This window comes from Thunnus thynnus, chromosome 2 (genome assembly GCF_963924715.1).
Source record: "Thunnus thynnus chromosome 2, fThuThy2.1, whole genome shotgun sequence".
In the NCBI taxonomy this organism is placed as follows: Eukaryota; Metazoa; Chordata; class Actinopteri; order Scombriformes; family Scombridae; genus Thunnus; species Thunnus thynnus.
In genome coordinates, this window is record NC_089518.1 from 16,498,043 (window position 1) to 16,516,968 (window position 18,926).

At 41.8% G+C, this 18,926-nt stretch overlaps 1 protein-coding gene across 5 annotated transcripts in view; it reads left to right on the top strand.

The window, feature by feature from the left end:
* Positions 1-18,014, top strand: part of pdlim2 (PDZ and LIM domain 2 (mystique)) — a 38,932-nt gene extending 20,918 nt beyond the window's left edge. The window contains exons 7-11 of one of the 5 annotated variants that reach the window (XR_010930973.1): positions 10,896-11,014; positions 15,294-15,442; positions 16,255-16,366; positions 16,699-17,533; positions 17,566-18,014. Coding sequence is in view for 1 of the 5 variants with exons in the window: in XM_067606448.1 (XP_067462549.1) it covers positions 10,896-11,014; positions 15,294-15,442; positions 16,255-16,366; positions 16,699-16,891 (573 nt within the window). In the remaining 4 variants the exon portion in view is untranslated. Of the gene's footprint in view, positions 1-10,895; positions 11,015-15,293; positions 15,443-16,254; positions 16,367-16,698 lie in introns of all 5 variants that reach the window. The other 4 variants (XR_010930976.1, XR_010930974.1, XR_010930977.1 and 1 more) reach the window with 4 other exon arrangements.
* The last annotated feature ends 912 nt before the right edge of the window (positions 18,015-18,926 follow it).

Genomic DNA, 18,926 nt, shown 5'->3' on the forward strand with positions numbered 1-18,926 from the left:
ATATGTAGCTCTGGGAAATTAACCATTTGAACTTGCAGTTATGAATTTTGGAGCTTCTTAAAGTGGTACCCCACAGATTTTACACGGGAGCAGTTTAAAGAGCACAAAGAGTGCTGCTCAGCTTGTGCAAACAGTTTTAAAAACAAGCCTGTGTTACAAACTTGGAGTTTGAATTTGAAAGACATGAGGGTTTCATGAAAGCTATTGAGTTGCATTATGGGGAATGTTATATTCTGTTTTTTCTGAGTGTCACCCATACAAGGGATTAAAAGTGAGGATGCCTGCTGCTTCATTTTTCCTTGGAACAATAGTCTCTTGTAAGTCCCTCATTTTAATGAAAGTGCAATGCTAAATTGCTGGTGCTCCTTTTTAATGATGCTACAAAAGGTTCTTATAACAGTCTTAGTTTGAACTACAGTTGGTTTGTCACATCAGGTCCTTTGGCTTAATGGTCTGATAGACTGAATAGTTAAAGTATTCATGCTTATTTCAGCTGATTGATATTACATTATACGTAGTTTTCAATGTATTATTTCTCACAGATGTTATTGTATGCCTCTGGTAAATACTGATGCGGATGTTTTCAGCATCAATCCAAAACCACATTCTAAAACCCACTGTGGAGTTATAGGGAGGCTGTGGCAAGCAAACCATGGTGGAACAAACTTCCGTGTTGGCCTACAAAAAACACTTTAGGAGCTGTGTTGTGGCTCAGATCTCTCTCAGTAAGCCCCGAGGAATGAACTCGCTACTGTCATGGCTGTCCGTCTGGGATGGCCTCGCATGTTTGTGGTATTTATGGAGTCGCCCGTTCTCCCTTTTTCCTTACCATTTTTAAATTCACCCTTTTCTCTTATTTTTCTTATGTTGGAATCTCTGTCCTCTGGGAGACTTTACATTCCTTCTATCTCCCCCTACTCCAACTTGGCCTTTTTTGGCCTGTTCAACTGTCCATTCAGTAGTTTTGGGGTAATACCACGTTTTGAATTTTGAGAGGACTGCAGTTTGAAATTTTTGGTTACTGCTTTGTCCACTACATTATCCCCTTTTTTTTCTTTTTCTAGTCTGAAAGCTGATTTGGATTTTCTTATTCTCCCATCTATGCATGTTAGGCCTCACTGTTTACCATCATCCAGCCTGGTGGATGAGAGTTTTGGGTTTTGGCTGACCCCTTCCTCCGAAAGATGTCTACTCTGGTTTTAAAGTGGTGACGAGCCTCCTGCCGCAGTACTGTGATTAGTGAGTAGAGTTCTTTCAGAGCGCTCAGTGGGGAAATGGCTGGGAAGAGGCCTGCCTTGGGCACTGTGAGCATTATGCTGCTCGGGCTGGCAGGAACACAGCAGCCCAGTGAACGCTGAGATGTGGAGCCTCCATGACAAGGGCCTCTGTCCTGACTGAGAGGTGCAGAGTACTGCTGTATCAGGTGATCAGCCTCTCTGAAAAGCTCCTAAAAGGCTTTTCCACCCTTGTTTTGGCTCCCTAAGTGAGGAGAGTGGGATGCGCAACAGGATCCCCCATTTTCCAGGGTGTTGGATATCCTGAGAAAATGCCCGTGTACAATAGTGGCTGTGATGGCAGAGGCTGTGGAAGGCTGGTGCTGCTTTTTCCCTCGTGTCACAAGGCCTGTCGTTGTGTGATGGGGGCTGGAAGAAATGGGGGTAGGGGTGGAGCAGAGTGGACACCAGGGAGCCTGCTGACATTCCCAAACTGTACTTAAGCCATCACACCACTCTGCAAAGCCTTGAGTGCTCTAAAACAGCAATGTCCTTTGTGCCTGATTACGAAGTCCAAACTGCCTGCAGCACCACAGGCAACACATGTATGATGATATGTAAAGATTAGGACTGCATGATTAAAATAGATACTCCACTTCATGACTTTCATACACATAAGCCTTTGTCTTGAGTGCACTTCATCTCCACTGATGGATTTTGACAATTTCTACAGAATTTTATAATACTTTGCATGTACTGTCTGTGGGATTCATCTCAGTTTTTGTCTGTGGTTAGTGCATCCACTTTCCTTTTACACTTGAATGTAACACAGTTTTCCCCTGGGACAAAAATGTCTGCCTTGACCTGACACTTCCCCTACATTTCCCATACCATAATCATTTGGCAACATGCTTGAATGTTTTTCAGGAAATCTTTGCAGTACATCTTAATCAAGAGCTATAAAGGGTGTTGTAGTGAATAATAAAAGTGGCCTTTAATCAGACGGTGTGACTTTTGCAGGAAGCATTCACCCCGCTGAATTGTCCTGAAACAACAGTCCCAACCTACCAGCTTATCCTGACCGCTGACCATCATAAGAACCAAGACAAATTCAAAGAACCGTAAAAACTTAGTAAAACCGTTTATGACTAAACTCTTTCTAAAGTTGGATTGATGCATTTTATTAGAATTGTTTTGTTCTGTCATGCCATCGTGTGACTCACTGTGTTCCTGAGCTTCGGTATCTACTAGCTCACCACCATGACAAAAGAAGCAAAAGCATCCTAGATTCCTGTAAGCCAGGCATGGGATTTTATCTGAACTGGCCGGCCAATGTCATGATTCAGAGCATCTGTTTATATCATCAAGAAGTGACCACAACGGGATCTCTGTTGCGATGAACTGGGCCAAAACCAAACTGCTTTTCACGAGACATGACCCGTCACTGGGCCATTAGGACCAGGCTCCATGTCTGGGTTTGCAGTTGCTGCACTTTGAGGTTCCTGAGGGTTGCCTCAATGGGCTGCCTGATCCTGTGCTGGGATAGGGTGGTTGCTTTATAAATATCCCTCCTAGTGCAGGACGGCCAGCTCCTGCAGGATGACACTTGGTGTTGGGACCATGCAAACCAAACTTTTCCTCTCCATGCTAAATTTGGTGGAGTGGCCTTGGCTGTTTGACATGTGTCACTGAGCTCTTTATCCAGAAAGGGCGGGTAAATATCTAGCCATACATTCTCTATTTCATACATCTCCTTCTGTCCACTATTCTCATCACAGCAGGCCAGCCTGCATGGCAGTAAGCTGGCTTTGTCCTGCTCTATTCTAGAGGTTGTTGTGGATAGGAGTGCAAAGCTGTGGTCATTGCTGTGGAGCAGAAATGGAGACTTGGCATGCAGGAATAGAGCAAAGTTTATGTTTTTTAAATGGAGTCGAAATGTAAAATGTTATATTGCACGCACTGTTGGTTACAGAGGGAGGTTACAAGAAGCCTTTATCTTCAAGACTGGTGACTCAGAGGTAAATTCACTTCACCTGTAGGGGCTTCTCCTCCAGCATTAAATACAGATGTGCATATCTTTTCCTTGACGATGATGTTTGGGAATGATGTACTATTTCAGGTTGGACATGAGTGGGTCTGTTGTTTTGCTTGGCAGGCCGGTGCTGTGCTAAGCCAAGCCAGTGTTGGGGGAGTGGTGCTGGCAGTGGCCACAGTGGAGGGATGTTTTCTTCTTCTCTGCACAGTGAGCTCTGTGACCGGACAGTGTGAGGCCTTTTCACGTGGACGCATAGCCGTTAAGCTTGGGGTCCATTGTGGCTGCTGCACGGGCAGCATGCCTCTTCTCATCCCTACTAATTGATCAGCATGCCTGTTTTTCTTTCCCCTGGAGTGGAAAAGCAAACTGGGGCACTTTTGATTCCCTGTGCTTTCCAGGCCCCCAGACGCACTCACGGGGACACTCGGCCCTGCAAGTTTTATGGGGAAATGTTGGCCGGGAGAGATGGGCCTTTTTACTAGTTGGTGCTGTTTACGAAGGTGGCTGAGCGGTATGTCAACATTCCAAAAGTTGTTGTCAAGGGAACGACGTGTATAACTACCCCTCAGTGTGTTCACGCCAGCAAAAACAGACATGTCAGCATATATTCCCCTAGTTTTACACAGGACAACACCTACATTTTAGGGTAATGGTTACTATGGCTGCATTTGTTGGTCATAAATCATAATTGTTAAACTGGTAAAACAGCATCTGCAGTTAACACTCTGAAGAATAATTCTGCTAAACCGAGACATCATAAATGTATATCTTGCTGACATTATTGATTTATGTTTTAGCCATTCACAGAAATTCCTGTAGAAATATGACTACTGGGCTGTACTCCATCATATTGTACTGCATGTTAGATCGTAGTACATTATAGTAGTATATTATACAGCACAGTTACTGTACCTCTGTGTGAAACCAGAGAATCAGACACACCAGATGTTTTCTGTCAGTGTGCATAATGCAAGCCACGTCTAATTACTGCGGTTGTGATGCTAGCAGGCTTATTAACTATTAGGTACTGAGCTCTATCATTTTTTTATAGGGGGATTTTCACAGATGAGCTGGTAAAAGTGGCACCACACATGGATCCCCCAGCTCACTATATCAATTTTGATCTACACAGTTGGTTTAATTTCAGCTTTTTTCAATGTTACTGTCTTTTCATTGATGCATATAGTATGAAAAGAGGGATCCAAGCAACCATAAATTAAACGTATAATGAAGTCCAGCGATTTAGTCCAACAATAATGAATTCCAGATGTCTAATGAGCTTTATATACTGTTCCAGTCAGAGTCTTGTGGGGAAGTTAATAGGGATGAAAAATGTAGCACCCTTCATGGATAAATAAACACTCAGACTCTTTATATGTATTCATACCTCAATGTGTCTCTGACTTTTGGTGGCAGTGTGGGTGAGTGCCTCCCTCAGACCACCTACGCTATGATCACATGAGATGGCTTTAACTTGTCTCAGGGGTCTGAAACTATTCACTTTGCCATTATCTTCTTCACAGTTCACAAACATTCAGGTTTATCCACATGTTCATGTGCTGAACATCAGCGGGATGATGAACATTAAATTCAAACTACAGTGCAGAAACAGTTACCTGATGTTCTCTTTTTGCTAAGCATGCCTTGTAGCATCCACTTGTGAACTCATTTATGTGTCATGGCGTGCTTTTTCACTGACATTGAGTTATGTTTGGAAAATGGAAATTGTAGTTTCACAAGCTGAAAATTAATAAACTAAATGCAGCTCTGTTATAGCTGACAGCGGCACCAGTGCACCGAGTGAATTACGCTCACAGTCATCCTGTTGTCTTCATCTCTCCGCTGTTCATTTGGCCTCTAATCTTGTACATATGGTTTATATCTGGAGCAGTCAGATGGTGTGTGGCCTTGGTGAACGAATAGAGAGAGGGGGAGGTATTAGTACTGGCATCACGAAGATCTGTCACTTTATTCCATGTTAATGAATGCTGCACTATGTAAGCCTGGGCCAAGAATTTATATGTAGAAAGCGTTATAGAGGAACAGGACAAATCCTCCATTTTTAAAAAGGCAACCCAAGCATGGCCTAAGGTTGCAAAACTGGATCCTCTATACATATATTGAAGGTTGGACTTGGAGTTATGTATGTTGAGTAAGGGAAATCAGCTCATTACAGCCTGTATAGGAGCATTAAGAGTAGTAGAAGGGCTGGGATGAAGTTTTAAATGTTTTTGAGCTCAAACAATTAGTTAATTAATATATTAGTCAATTGAGAAAAAAATTAATCTGACCATTTTTTTAAACAAAATGCCACCTTTTCTGATTCCAGCCTCTCAAATGGGAGGATTTGATGCTGATACTGTTCGTTGTACAAAACATGCAATTTGGATAAGTCACCTCGTATGTCTCTGGGAAATTATAATGTGGATTTTTTACTATTTTTTGACATTATAAGGACAAAACGATTACCAATGTTGAATAATTGAGAGATTAAAGGGAACATAACATGCACATTTCGAGATCTATATTTTTAATCTGAGACTCTACTGGAATATCTTTGCATTATTTACAGTTCAAAAAAACTCCTTATTTATCTTATACTGGCCATTTACACAGCCCCTCAGTTCAGCCTCTGTCTGAAACCGGCTGTTTGAGGTCCTGTCTCTTTAAGCCCACCCTCCTGAGGAGCCTACCCTGTTCTGATTGGTTAGCTTCTGGAAGCTCCGTCATGGCAAACTTCTAGACACTCGGGAGACCATGTCAACAAACCATGAAACAGACTATAGTAGTAGGATTTCACTACCTTTTCTCCTTCTTTACTCAAAATGTCAACTTCTCAAAAACATCCGTACATGTTTGAGCTGGAATCCGAACCAAAATATGAGACGCAAACAACACATAGAAAAACAGCAATAACCTTAGCAACCAAGGCTACAGAATGTACAGCCGTTTATGGGCATGCACGATGAGCAGACTTCAGCTCGTTGGCAAGGTAGAAAAAAACGCTGTGCAAACACAGTGTTCAGAGCAGGTTGAAGCTCTGGCTTTTGACTTGCAGGGAGCATTTTTACATACATTAACCTCAAGTTTTGGAACTTTGGCCATGTTTAATATAGATATCCAACATCATAACAGTATAAAAATAACAGAAAAGCATAAAAAGCATAAAGTGCCCTTTGATTGGTAATGAAAATAATGGTTAGTTGCAACTCTAAAGTGTTTTGACCTAAAGAAGAGTCTGTAACCATCAGCCAATAGACATAGCCACCATCATTATTCTTATCAGCACTGTAGTCTGAGACCTCAGAGACCCTTCATAGAGCAGCTTCAGTGGGATATGAGGCAATAAAAAGGGTAAAGAATGTTAATGACATGAATTTTGATATAAAATGATGCCCTTTATCCAGCCGTATATTGTGTTTTATTTGTTACAGAATGCGGACACAGTAATGCACCCATTGCTCAGACATAATTACAGGGCACGGTCCATCAGTGACAGTGGATAACGAGTAGGTTACCGCCAGCCTCGGGTCTTTGCTCAGGACCTCCACCAATGCACACTGCTTGATAGGAAACACTGTACACGCTGTGATTATTACCCAGCCCAGGATGTCTGGTATCCCCCGCCTCATTGTAGTACAGCAGTCGTGTCTGTGGTGGAGACAGTGAATGAGCAGTTACAGCACTTTCTTACAGCAGCACCAAGCCTCCCAAAATAAAAGCTCTTCTAGGCATCTGTCCTGCGCGCTGCTGGCCCATGCCCTGTAATTGAAGCTGCAGGGTGGTAATGATGATGATGCAGAGTGGCTTGCTTGGAGCCAGACTGAAGGCTCCTCCACTGGCACTGTCCCCAACATCTCCCATGGGCCTTGATCTGAAACAGCTGTCCTCACTTCAATTCGCTATTTCCTGTTTATTTGTGTCTTGAAGTGGCGAATCAGACAGAGGCTTGTTTTCTGTTTTAGAGTGATTCTCTTGCATTTATCACTGTTTTTCCCCTCCTGTTCCTTTTGGACATCAGCCAGTCACACTTAGTCATTCACTCACTTAAATCAGATGTCAAAGTAAGTTTATTTACCAAACACTTTTACAGAACAGGGTCATGCAAAAGTTCAATTTAGAACAATTTTATGAACAAATTGTTGGAGACTCCCTCTACATTCTGCTTTGAGGAATGTTGCTTGGCATGGCTTGTTGGATTGCACCTGTCTTGGTTGACAGTGCCAATAAGGCTGCACATGTCACCTTTGTATTTTTACGCACCATCAGGTTAGCTCAATAGTGTCACATTTTGCTAACACACTTCTCCAAAGGATTTGTACCCTGCCTTTCACCCAGTGTGTGGTGTGGTTTGGCTCTTGCCCCTAAAAACGTGCACAGAATGAAGCAGGTATACAAGATGGATGGATGCATGATAATTAGAATGAACAGCTGGTTTCAACACAACCTTTCATAATAGTCTGCCACCTTTGCTGTAGATGTTTCACCACTGTAGAGGGACAAATCCTGCAGGTTAGATATTTCACATTTAACTTTTAAAGCCCCCGAAACTTTTATTGTTCTATAACCTTAGATATCCATGACAACAATCAAGGTTAAAGTTAGGGTAAAACCACATCCATAGGTATTATTTAAGAGTTAATTACTCAAAAACTGCTTGATCAGGACTGTGTGGGTGTGGTCAGATGTTGCTTTTCTCTGATTGGTGCACCAAAGTGTTTGATTACCTTTTTTTCCAACTGAACCACGCCCACTTCAAACGAGTGAAAAAAAGCAAAGACAAAAACAAATGCAATACAGTCATCTGTCACATGACAGACAGAAAATTGTGTCCAGCTCATTAATAGAAGCTGATGAAAAGATTTTCAGGACCTTTTAAGTTTCAGGCTTATAGGTTGCAAAGTGAATAGTTGAATGTGTTATGTCCAGACTATGGCATCATACCAGTGACTTACCCTAATGATCCTGGGTATGTTGACTACGAACTCCTGATTATAGTTTAGTGCAGCTTTAATCAGAGCTTCCTCCTCTAGCCAGCCACAGGAACCAGGAAGAACTGGCTGATGGATTTTCTCCAGTGGTCTCTCCCATCTTTGAGCCCTGCTCCCATCCAAGACCAAATAATAGGCTTCCCTCAGCTCAGCTGAGCCCCTCCCTAAGTTTGTTGGTGCATGAGACGTGGGGGCATTGTTGGCACTGCCATGGTGCAGTTTACCGCATGCATTGTAGCTCTGAGATCAACCATGTGTAATGGTTTGAAGGCTTACAATAGAACAATGATGATTTTAAAACAAAGCAGTTTTGGGAGATCCAGCCTAAAGCAGCTGCCAGCTGTACCATGGTTACTGCTATAAAAGGCTGGCATCAGAGGCTGTCACAGTGCAGTGCTTGTTTTTTCTCTCTCTCCTTCTTCCTTTTGTTTTTCTTTACTTCATTGCATTCCTCATGAGTCTCATAGATCAGAGTTGAGATTTCTGTTGGAGAGCATGGAGATTCACGTTCAGTAGCCAGACACTTATATAACATAGGCTTGGTTTGCATTATTGTGGATTCATGTGCACATACTGTGTGGCTTCACTAGGTCTTCCTGAAGGAATCCCTAAAGCATGTATGTCTATCAGGTATATGCCCTTGAGATTGGTTCACAGCAGGAGAGGACATGGATGTCTCTATTCTTGTACTCTGATGATATGGAATATGTGATCTTATGAGCCTGCAGTTATTATGCCAGGTTTATCCTGGGAGGAATCTCAGGGAGACGTCCCAATGATCGTTTCTGGTAAAGGCTTCCTGGCACGCACCACTAATCTGCCCACTCGCTAAGGAAAAAGAAGAGGAAAATTGGACTCAATTGAGAACAGAGACATTGTTCAAAGAGTTGCTGAATTGGAAGCGGGTGCTGGCATTGGACACACAAATCTTTGACTCCATCAGTGCCACTGTGTCAGCATTGAGCTCCAGCATCAACTCCAACTCGAGTCTCCCAACGTTTACTGGTTCAAAGAGCCGGGTGGAGACTTTTCTCCCTCGGACGGAGCCTGTGTAACACTGATGCCAGCTGGTGACGGTTGAGGGAGAAAATTTCAGTAAACTTTATTGTGAAAACTGTACTCTGGAGTTGTCTGTGGGCTGTTTGATTCGCAGTCTTAGTTTTCCTGGACTGTACACAGACCGTGCTAGCTTTGTTCCCCTAGCAAACTGGAAATTGTGAAACTCTTTGGAGGCTTGTTCTGTTTTTTTGTTGTTTTTTTTTAAGTTAGTTACTGAGTCTGAATATTGAAGCAGTGCATTGAGCATACTGTATGTGATCAGTAAGTGGTCAGTATTACAGGTGGACATGGTTAGAACCCAGACAGTGTTGTGGCTAAAAACAATTTGTTTGTTGGGATTCCTGACAGTAAAAGTGTCTGGTTTGAGTTATGTGCTGTGCAGACTCAGTCCAGGTGTGCTGAGCATTTAGTGTGAACATGTGCCCGAGGTCAATTTCACTAGTGGCTCACTCACACTCTCTTATGACATAATTAAACTTAGATAAAACAACCTTTGCCCATAATGTTGTAACTGTTTCTGCTCTTGACTTTGGTTTCTGCCAAGAACAGCTACAATAAAAAATGTCATTGGCTCATCTACTGAAGTTTTATGAGCTTATTACAGTAGGTATGTAGCGCCCTCTTCTGTCAAAAGTTAAAATTGTCCACTTCACAAATCCTGAGATGGTTTGCTCACTGTGTCCCTCCTGAATTACACAGTTGTTTATACAGCAAATGTTTAGTTTATCTGAATGAGGTTCTTGACAGGTGGAATGGCTTCTCTGATTTCATGATGATACTATTTATATTTACCATGAATAATTGTGAGATTTACACTGCATGTGAAACCCATTGAAGTACATGCTGGCTCTGCCTTTCCCACCAAATCAAAACTAGTTGGTGCCAAACATCTGTTGCCACACAATCTATCATCTGTCAGCAGAGAGGCTGAAGTACAGTTCTGACATATATGGCAATCAAGATAAAAACGTGCAAAAGGTTGCTGTGATTGAAACTGATCAGCCAACAGTAGAGGAGTGTTCGTCATGACGCAGGCAACAGAAGCTATTTAACAGGGCACCAAAAACAATCAAACAATGACAAAGTGGGTTGTTTATTCTGCACTCAACACTGTAAGAACTTCTCCTGGTTTCAGGCAAATTAGATAATGATAAAGTCACAGGAACAATCTGCTGCGTTCTGTATGAGCTGTTTCCACATCTGGAGCTTGTTTAAGCTTCTGATAAATCTTGACTAAATATATCCTACATGGCTGTGTGTCAGGCTTTGTTTTATTCCAGGTTGTCATATAGTGCAGACCTCTGAGATTTAGTGTTTCCTGAAATAAGGACGCAACATTTGTTCAGTGCCAGTACGTTGCTTGGTGGAGCAGTAATCCGAAAATACTGCCGGCAAATTCCTGCCTCTGCACTGAACGTAGCTCTTTGTGTGACTTTTTTTACAGTAACATTGCATCATGGTCTAAGCACTTGCACACTGTCTCAACAGATTCCACAACTCTGTACTGCAAACTCGGTTTCAGCTGCTGCAGGAAGTTTGACTTTCATGCTTACTCACACTCTCTTGCTTTCATTGTGGCTTGCTCTTCCTTCACAGGACTTCTCCTCTTCAGACTACAGAAATAACTCTGTGTCCAGCAGAACCCCCACCCCACCAGGACGCTACTCACCCCATAGTCCCATCGATCGGGATGTGCCCATGTCCCCTCGTCGCAGGTAAAGACCACTCGCATTGCAAACACTAATATCATGTTAAAACACCATAGTTCACTGGAATGTAAGTGATGTTTATCGCACTGTCTGCCATGGATACACACGTCTAATCTTTTAGTGATACAGTTTGTTGAATATTACATGGTTTGTAGTAGAAATGGGACCCTTATGTCCCCCTATGTCAGCGTGTCTGTATATTGTGCAGGCAGGCATTCAGCGCCATCCAAAGGCCAGTGGGGGTTACAGCCAAAGATCCAAGTCTAAGAAATCAACATCACCTGGGCCTGAAAAGCTTATAGACTTTTCAATTACACATGAAAATAACAGGACATGCTTTCAGTATTAGGGAACTAAGACTGCAACTAATGATTATTTTCAGCCATTGATTAATCTCCTGATCATTTTGTCGATAAAATGTCAGAAAACAGTGAAAAATGCCTGTTATGTCTGAAGTATAAAGTCCAAGGTGATGTCATCAAATGTCTTGTTTTGTCTGGTCAACAGTCCAAAACTGAAAGATACTCAATTCACTATCATGTATGACACTTAAAAGCTTTACATCCTCACATTTTTGAAGCTATAACCAGCAAATGTTTGGCATTTTTCCTTTTTAAAAAAAAAAAAAAAAAGGCTAAAACAATTATGTAATTATCACAATAGTTGCAGAGCGTCAACGATTAGTCGATCAAGAGAAAATTAAGGTGAATATCTGCAGTAATTACTCCCTTTTGTAGATGTTAGATTTGTTAGAGATTGTAACAGAGATGTGTTGATTCAGCTGTATGTCATGTTTTGAGGCTGTAGTTTTATTGCACTGATAGAAACATTCCTTTGTATCGTCGTAATCATTGTTTCCTTCTTTCAAAAGTCTTTGTCATTTGGTGTACAACTGCAGCTCGTGAATTCACTGCTGTTGAGCAGCTGGCTCTCTGTGCTTAGAGCTGTTTGCAGCTGCACTCTTGAGTCTGAATTTTCAGCCTTTGGGAAACACAATACTGTGTCCACCACCTGCACTGTAGTTTGCTTTTTCCTGCTTCGCCCCCTCTGATGAGGTGATGTGGCTGTAGCGTGACTCATTTCGTAGTGTGCAGGTGCTGCCCTCTCGACATTTTTCGGATTCACGTAGACTCACCAATGTTTTTTGCCTCAACAAAGATGGAAATCTTTTTTCCTTTGGTCTTTCACATAATCGTTTGTGTGCACTTTCTCTCCACTGGAGAGCCTGGTGCCTGTGTTTTCACAGTGCAGGATGGTTGACTTTGGCCCCAGTCCCCCCCCCGTGTAACCACGTCTAGTGATATGACGTGTCAGCAACTGCAGTCATATCCAAACACCCCATGTTCCCAAAAAAAGTCAGATTTTACTTCTCCCCCTAATTGGCCCCCAGTCCAGAGCCCCCAGCCTGCACAGCAAGCCTCTCCCTGCTCCTCTCCAGCCAATCACAGACTCAGCGACACCCATTTACCCACCCACTTTATGTCGCGTGGCCAATGAGTTGAAGTCCAGGGGCACACCTTTCAGTCAGACTTTTGTTTTTCTGTCTTGTCTGGTGTAGATAGAGGTGTGTGTGCTCTGCATCTGAGTGTGTGTGCGCTAATATTGTTTTACACTCTGAATTGCTATAACAGTGTTAAAAATACAGGGACTGGAAAGAATAGTTGTGCTCCCTCTCTTTGTTCCTTCTTTCTTTCTGAGGTGAGTCTCGTCATTTTGAGTTTTGTCATTTTGATTTCTTTTGTTGGGATGTTCTGAGTTAAGGTTAGGTGTTGTATTGCAGGGAAGTCGGTTTGAGAAATGTGGTTGGAATTAAGCATTGTGATCTCAAAAAATGTTTTGGCTACACTTGGAGACTCTGCTATGACTAGATCATTATCATCGCTCCACTGTGCCAAGTCTGGGATTAAACCCAGCAACACGTTTGTCTCAGATGCAGACATTGTGAAAACATGAGAACATTTATAAGCACAGTTTGCAGATGTCAAGCTATTTTCAAGTTCTCTAATTCTTTGGTCATTCTACGTGCTTCCTCTGGAAACCCGTGCACTTTACTGCTTATTCAGATGAATGCTGTTCCCTCTGACCCTCATTTATGTTTTGTTTTCCTCTCATTTGACCTAGACTTTCCATTTGTTTTGAGATTGCATGTCAGAAGGGATGGTGAGTGAAGCGAAAAAGGGAAATGAATTGCTGAGGGTGGAGCTGAGCATGTGGAGAACTTGGAGGGTGTGCTTTAGAGGTCTGTTTTCAATTTGAACCATGTTCAGTGATGCAAAGGAAAGGGTCTGAGTGTTTTCTTCGGTCACATATTTGTTGTCTTGTCTTGTTTGCCGTCTCCTGTTTCAGCCATGTTCATCTAGCGGGAAGTAAATTCCTTAAGCTGAAATGCAGGCAGGAAAAATATTCATACGCAGCCATGCGTCGAGTTTATAAACCCCTTACTGTATGAACATATGGGACGCAGACATAATGATGAGACTTTAGTAATCATTTAGACAGTGACAGTTTTTATTGTTTTGTCTATAAACATGTGCACATTGGAATTGAAATAAAACCATGACGGCGTCCTGACTTTCAGCTTCAAGAGACTCAAGGGCATGACTCAAACTTTCATACAATTCTTGACATTTTCACCCAATTTTAGGACAGTGCAGCGGAAAAGGAGGGTTTTTTTGTTTGTCACTTAACCTCAATCCAACTGAACTGGTGTTTTACAGACTGATGGCAAAAAAAAATCCTTGAAACAAGCTGGCTGCAGAACAGTCCTGACACAGTGTCATCAAGGAAGATACCAAGTGTTTTGCGTAATGTGCGGGTCATAAATTCCATTGACTACAAAAGATTTGACACGATATATGTGACATGGCTTTATCTAATTTCATATTAATCTGTGAAATTACATTCCTGTAACTTTGGGTATTGTACACAAAAAAGGGCTACAGTTCCTACACTGCTTTCCCAAACCAAAGCTTAAAATCAGCACTTTAACCTCCTAATCATTGTTTTATTTCAAATTTTAGTGTGCAGGAGTAAAGAGCAACTACCAGCAGATTCGTTGTTGTCCAAATACTTATGAACTGCGCTGTCCTTCTAATTTTGTCCTTGTACAATAATACAACCACACACAACACCTGCAGTGGTAGTAAAAGCATCTGTGAAGCATAGCATCAATGTTGAGGTTTAAGGGCAGATTCTTCACACCACAGGTGTCAGGCCAACTGTAAATATTTGGGCATATTTGTTGTATGTGACAACAGGTGGGACAGTCAGTCAGGTTAACTCGACTGATTCTGGTTGACAGCTCAGCTGAGATCGTACGCTCAGTTGGCTACAGGTGAAAGGCATCAAACCACACCTGGTCCAACAAGTGCACCCGGCCAACCGGTTCCTCCTGACAGCAAACATTCACCAGCTCCCTCTCGACAAATACATTGACATGAGGGCACACTTTGTGTTTTGGTGTTTCTTTTACTTACTGATACATCTGTCAGTTGAGTTTTTGACGCATTTCATGTTTCTTCAGCAGGAGTAGGGAGGGTTTGGTATTTAACCACACATAAAATGTGGAAGAAACAGTAAAAAGTAACCGCTTTTCCACCACACTAGGGATGAAGAATTTGCTTGTAAAAGGAGCCACTGTTCTTTTTGCTAATTGCTTAATTAGCTGACAGCGTACACTTCTCCTAGGTGAAAGCTTTCTCTCCCCTCCTGCCCCGGTCCTGTGCACTGACCAGCTGGAAATCACCACAAGACACAAAGTTATAAGTCGTTATCTTTCAAGCAGAGCTTGTATTCATTAATATTCGTTAATATTTTGCTGCAGAATACATGTTAATTACCTTGAGTTAGGCCCAGGATTTTCTGATTCATTTACACAATCATGGCTGCTGAAAAGATTTAACCACTGTTATTTTGCATTAGAAAAGATTTCACACATGCTACGTGGGTTTCACCGTTTTGTTCATTACATCTTCCCTGTGTTTAGGCTGTTTTCTGAGTTAGAATAATGCCTCTTGTAGGAGGGGGATCCTGTTGAGAGTATGATGTGCGATTGGAGACTTTTTGGCCCCTTGCCTGTGATGTGCAATCTAGATTTTATGCTTGGAGGTCAAAGTTTCAAGGCCAGCTGCTGCCCTTTCCTTCATTTCCTCTGGATTCAATTAAACCAGACTCATAAATGTAGATTTTCTACTGCACACACCACATATAGCTCTATGTATGCATTTAGTGAATGTGATCACCTTTGACCTGCGATATATTTTTTTTATATTTCTTTCTTCTACAGTAGTTCGAGCTCTGACTTTGCCATGCAGAGGTTTGACAGGGACTCAGAGGTGTACAAGATGATCCAGGAGAATAAGGAGTCCCGCACGGCGCCTCGTCAGTCCAATACCTTTAAAATGCTGCAAGAGGTCCTGGAGGCTGACGAGAAAGGTTGAACAACACAGCTTCACACACACACAAAATTGAAAGGAGAAAGAAGCATTTTCTATTTAACATGCAGTACTCACTAGTGTACATCATTGCACAAATAGATACACGTCTGTCTGTGCATAAACATACTCTATTTAAATTCATCTGTTTAAATCAGGCATTTTTTAATGTAAAATGGGTGATTAATTTAAATGTTATGTTCACTCTTGTACAAGTAAGTATAGAAAATGAATTGAATATGAATATGTTTGCATGGAGCAAAAGTAATTTGATTACATGCATGCACTTATGACTAATGGTTCATGTCAGTAACGCCAAGCAGGTGGTGTTCTCAGGATCCAGCTATTGCGTCAAATGCAACATAATTTATCATCTCTTACATTTGTTTGCCGGCACTTTTCCATTTTGAAATCCTTGTCAACAGTTCATCATGCAGAACAAACGAGTGCAAGTTACTGAGGATTGACCTCCGTGCTCTCTTGTGTGCTGTTCATATTGTGAACAACATATCATGGAATGCATCTGTCCTCTTTTTTTCTCCCCTGTGCTTTGATAAATGGAGGTGTAAATAAATCTAGATAATAATAACATTCTCTCATGACATGAAAATGACAAATGCGTTGGAAACCTATCTCACAAAGAGGGTCCCATGAGTGATGACAAATGGGGAACATAAACAAGCTCTACAGACAGAGAGCAGTGAAGAGAAATAAAGTTTTGATGTGATGAACAGAGAGACACACGCCTGTCAGGACATCCAAAAAGCAGCTCTGTTTATGCGCGCGTGTGTGTGTGTGTGTGTTTGACTCCAGAGGCAGCCTTGAAGTTCCCAGGGAAGCTTTCACCCAGCGTCCCAGCAGCAAGCACGTCAGTGGGAGGAGTCAGCAAATACCATACCTGTGAGAAGTGTGGCACCAGCATTGTGTAAGTCTTCTGTCACCTGCAGTTACACGTTTTCTGGGACAACATATGTGTGAATAATTACGATAATTTGCCCTACAGTAATAAATGTTCCACATGAATTGCGTAATATTATATATAATTGTTTTTGAGGAAAACAAGATTTTCTAAACATGTGACATGTAATCATTTTACTTTGTGTTGCCAGCTTTTGTGGATTTTTTTAAAAGAAACACAAGTGATGATGTTCACCTGGGCTGATCTTTATTTGCATTGGAAATGAGGACAATCATTTCACCCTGTTGTCAGATGCAACAGTGTTTGTCTTTTGTCTGACTGTACTCATCTGTCCACAGCACACAGGTCGTGCGCATCACAGACGACCGCCTCCGCCACCCGGAGTGCTACACTTGCACAGATTGTGGCCTTAACCTCAGAATGAGAGGTCACTTTTGGGTTGGAGACGTGATGTACTGTGAGAAGCATGCCAAACAGAGGTACCAAGGCCCGGGTAGTTCACCTCAATCCACCATCTCCCCTCGCCAATGAGTCCGCCGCCACACACCTGCCCCGCTCCGGACGAAGAGTACTGCTCGTCTGCCTGAAGCTCCACCTCATCACAACTCCGTTACAGACCTTGGGAATGGGGCATGGAGGTGGACAGACATCAACGATATGGCAGAGGATGTTCTTTTCTGATCATATTTAACCATACTTTGCAATATTATGATTCACTTTCTTGCCTTTGTTATAACTCTATGAGAATTGGGGCTTCTTTCATATGGCCCAGCCTCCACGGTCTCTTTAGGTTTTTCTTAGCTCTAATGATGCACAGCTGCCATGGACTCAAGCCACATCACATTATACTAAGGCCAGATTTACATAATACCATAGACAAACTCAACAGGACTGGCTCTCTGACTCTGAAGATCTGGATAATCATTTGAATCTTTTGCTGACACAAAGGGACCAAATCTCACCTACACTGCATGCCATTTTGAAAATGTACTGTACACAAGCAGTGATGTGTGTGTGTGTGTGTGTGTGCGTGTGTGTGTGTGTGTGGGTGCATATGGGTGCGTGCTTTCACATGCAGAAGCGCAGCCACTTCTGCATGCTTTCCTTGCATATGTGTGTGTTTGTGTGTGTGTGTGTGTGTGTGTGTGTGTGTGTGTGTGTGTGTGTGTGTGTGTGTGTGTGTGTGTGTGTGTGTGTGCATGAAGGAGAGAGAGTGAAAAAGAAAAGGGGACCATGTTGTTACAGACACAGAGGAGTTTGAATTTTGCCCTAGAGTCAGGCCAAAAGCCCTTGAGTTCTTCTATATTTCTTTTGTAAGCAGAATTTATTAGTAGATAGAAATAATGAAAAATACATATTTGCTGACTTTTTTGCTGTTTTGTTGCTTATGAGGGACAATAGATTCATTCAATATACAAATATTTTTGATGTTTTTGTGATTGCTCTGTATTCTATAATATAGACCATTTAAAATTAATAATGTATGCACAGGACATTTAGTGTGAAAAGAGTTGATGATGATGATGATGATGATACTACACTTGTCCAGTTACAGCAGTACTCAGAGATACACTATAATGTTCACATTCCATGTGGCACTTAATAAAATCGCACATCCTGAAGCCTCCTCAGTGATGATGTGTTGGAATAATAAGAGTTACAATGTTAATGTCTTCCTACATCGATTCCTACATCACCATCACTTTTTTGGGGATGTCCACACTGTCTTTTAGTTTTTAGTTTTTCTAAAAAGAAGTACACTTTTCTGGGGTTCTTCAGGGTTTCTTTGCCATACAGATATTTTACTAATTCTAAACACACACAATAGAATGAATCGTTCCTTCTTTGTAACAATATTTTAAATAAAGTATTGTGTTGTTTTTCTGTTAAGTTCAGTAGAACTTTTTTCACAGTTGACATTTTGTCTTAGCAGGTAAACACAGGTGTAACTAATTACATTAATAATGATCCCACTGAAGTGTCTTAGTAAGCCAGTGTGCCCACAAATTAGTTACACCTGTGGTTTTCCTGCTGTGATATGTCAAAATATCTGCTGTGAAAATTGTCTATTCACAACATATGACAGTGTGGCTTCACCACGTATTTACATACTGTATGATACAAGGACTGTTGGACCTCAAGTACAGGTTAAGTTAATACAAGAGAAATAGTACAAAATTCTCTGAGTTCACAAAACCCAACACTGGAGTATTTTTGGCTGCTTCCTGCACAGATTCCCAGTTCATCCTTTATATGAGCTGATTTGTAACTCAGGCTGTTGCCTACAAAGTCGGAGATAGTGGTGCAGAATATTAAAAATGTAAAGGACAGGTTTGATGAGTGGGGTGTCACATCTGACAGAGTATGCAGCATGTTAAGATGGTGGATTATAACTTGGACTGCCTTTGAGGACTTTGTGTCAAACGAGAAGCTAAAGGTAACAAACTGCAGACTTGGGTGTCCAAATGCTCTGTTAGTCTTAAAAAAAAATAGGACATAACCATATGTATGTTATTTTACATGCTTTCATAGATCTTAGCATCAGTCCTCAAAAGACCAGTTTCAG